The sequence below is a fragment of the Cyphomyrmex costatus genome, unplaced genomic scaffold, assembly GCF_001594065.2.
Source record: "Cyphomyrmex costatus isolate MS0001 unplaced genomic scaffold, Ccosl1.0 scaffold241, whole genome shotgun sequence".
Taxonomy (NCBI): Eukaryota; Metazoa; Arthropoda; class Insecta; order Hymenoptera; family Formicidae; genus Cyphomyrmex; species Cyphomyrmex costatus.
In genome coordinates, this window is record NW_017276489.1 from 552,839 (window position 1) to 556,053 (window position 3,215).

Consider the following 3,215-nt stretch of genomic DNA (forward strand, 5'->3'; position numbering starts at 1 on the left):
AAAAAAAAAAAAAAAAAAAATACTGTTTTAAATAATATATTTACTAAGATCTGCCAATATCTATTTTCAAGGGTGAATATAAAAAAAAATTCTATTCGTACGATTATTTATTTCATAAACTGCTTTTGTAAATAACATTTAAAATAATTTACGAAATATTGAATCTTGATATATGATTCTTTTAAAGAGAAATATAACTTCAGGGAATAGTGTCTCTAAAAATATATACCTTTTTGTGCTATCGTCGCTTATAAAATCAATAAATCCAGCGCGTCGCGATACGCGATATCTCGATACTTCGATAGCGACCGCGTAAATTTTTATTTGGCATAAAGTTAGTTAACTGCGCAGCGATTATATCCTACGGATTAGATTTTGGACAGAACGTAAATTACAAATTCACTCACCTGAATTCGTCCGCCGTGCACCGGTACTCCGAGACTCTTCGTATTATGTGACATTCTTGAATTTGTATTAGCGCGCCGATCTCGCTCTGGTCTCAGAAGACTGTCTAGTTTCGATATGCAACAGACGTATATATATATGTGTGTGTGTGTTGTGTTTTATAGCTGTATATACTTTGTATATACGATTCCTTCTGCTCCGTGCGGCGTCCGGCGTCGAGATGAGTAAGAACGCTGACGGCAAAAACGCGGATCCGCTTCGAAATTCACCGTCGAGCCCGCTACTAATGGGGGGGAGTCTGGCGCTCAATATATATATATATATATATTCCCGCGTGTAAGTATCCACGCACGTGTACGTGTTCACACGAATGAATGAGGAAAATTATAGCGTGTGATTATATATTTGCGTACACGGTGCGTCTATGTAACGTTGCGACAACTCGCAAGGGTTCACCTCTCGGACGAGCGCGGTGTCGCACTGATCTTTCGTCCTCTTTTTCACGTCAACTTCCCTCCGTGGATGCCACGAGATCGGTATATTGCGTGGAAGTCGCCCCGCGGGTGGGAGCAGCCGGTTAACGAAGGGTGGGGACCAAGTTGCTTTGCGAATACAAAGAAGAGGAGAGGGAGGAAACGGCAAGGTAATATATCGGAGGGAACGTCGGGAATCCCTAAAAGAGTTTAAATCTCTAGAAAATAGAAACACGCGCGTTTCACCCCTTCTTTATTCTAATAAAGAATGTGCGAGGGTGCAGTAATTATCGATGATTTGAGTACTCGACTAAGAATTTTTCAATGTAATTTATAAACAGAATTTTTGTTCAAATTGTACTCCGAAGTACGAAGCGCGATAGATCGCGATCGGCGAAGAGACTCGCACGAGAATGACGGTGCGCGATACGGAAAGCCGCGCGTGGTTTCTCCGGTTCTCCCACTCCCTCGAGCAGCGTGTACCCTCTTCGTCCCTTTCGATGTTTGCCCCTCCCCGAGACGAGAACGTTTATAGCAACCTCCCGGCTTCTCCGTCCGATCCGATTAGACCGTTTCGAGAAGCTCCCCTCTTCACGAAGACGTCTCATCGAACTCCATCATTATACCGCCCCATAATCATTTGTTAACAATAACTTCCTCTTTTGTATTGTATTTTGTTATTCAAAAGTGTCAGCTTCGCGATGCTTGTTGTATCATTTTGGATATGATCCAATTAATTTTTTTAATTAAATAATTCAAGTTAACGTAAATATATATACGTATATAATAAATAATTAGTTTTTAAAATAATTAGTCTGCTTTCTCGTCGATTAAATTAGTATTTAAATATTCACGTTTTCTACAAACAAGTTATTTAATACATAAACAAGAAAATATTAAGTAAGAATATTGATCGATTCAAATGGAAATTATTTAGCCACTAGAATTACACACAGTGGCGCGCTAACATTCTTCACTGTTTATTTGAAGTCGTATTTCCTTAAAAAATTAAAAAATGACGCGTTTCCAGGCAACACTCGTAGATCTAATAATGATGCAGTAAAAAAAAAACAAAAATCTAAGCAATTTTTGTAGCGGTAATCTGATATAACGTTTACAATTTCGCTATCTAATATTTCAGGTAACGCGAAACTTGCTTGTTGGCGCCTCGCGTAGTTTTGCGTCGTATTAAACCTTTCGATTTCTTATTGCACTTAAATTATAATCTCAAGCATTATATTTTTTCTTGTGTTATACGTATCGAAATAAATTAGTTTCTTGTATGTGCTTCATAAATAATAAATTTTGAGAAAATATAAACCAAAGAGACACACATCTTTCTTTATCCTCTATTAATGAACGTATAGTCCAATCTGTATACGTGTGACGTATTTTCTATATTATAAGATGTATTTTATGATAGTTGATTAAAATTTTACGATTATTAACCCGTCACAGAAACATGCCTTTTTATTACGCTGAAGGAACATATGAGTCCTTGGGAGGATCCATTAAAATTTTATGTTATTAATTTCATGCTAAAGGAGCATATAAGTCCTTGGGAGGATCCATTAAAGTATTGTATTATTAGTTTCACTTTGTTTTCATTTTTCAAGTTCAATTACACACATTATTAATCTAATATATAATATAAGACAGTTTAAAAAACACGAATAAAAAATTTTGAGGATAGAATTTATTGTTTTTAAATCTTGATGTCATTATACATTAAGAATTTTTTTTTTAAATACTTTTTTTTTATATTCCCAGTATTATCAGGATCCATATATTTATAGTTTAATTTACAATTTGGGAAGAAAATACATGTCATATTTTAATACTATTCTACCGAATGTAATACATAAAAATCGTGATATGCAAGAAACATTAATTTTTTTATATATGACATGAAAGTTTGAAGTCGAATAAATTTTTTAATAAAATTATATGACAAAAAATCCTGTCACGGATTACGAATTGTTTAAAGTACACTTAAGCAAAGCAATATTCAATCGATAACAATCGATTTATTGGTAAATTTGATCTGAAATAACATATCTCAGTTCTTCCTATCGATCGATTCGCGTTCAGCATTGCAATCATGATGAGTATAAGTGAAATAATTTTTGCAATAGTAATGGCTGTAATACATGTATAAGAAAACCTTGCACAATATAAATAAAAATTGTGTTTAATGCTATTTATATTCTCTATATCATATTCTGTATCACACGATTTGGCTAACATTTCATAAAGTGGTAATTTCTTAAAATAAAATAATTCTAATCACACATTATTTAAATACTACTTTTTAAATAAAATTGCACAAAATATTAT

At 33.9% G+C, this 3,215-nt stretch overlaps 1 protein-coding gene across 1 annotated transcript in view; it reads right to left on the reverse strand.

Annotated features, from left to right (window-relative positions):
* LOC108774315 (proton-coupled amino acid transporter-like protein pathetic) overlaps nt 1-1,196 on the reverse strand; it is an 18,955-nt gene extending 17,759 nt beyond the window's left edge. The window contains exon 1 of the mRNA XM_018540387.1: nt 408-1,196. Within this exon, the coding sequence (XP_018395889.1) occupies nt 408-461 (54 nt within the window). The 5' untranslated portion in view covers nt 462-1,196. The remainder of the gene's footprint in view (nt 1-407) is intronic.
* Nucleotides 1,197-3,215: the final 2,019 nt, after the last annotated feature.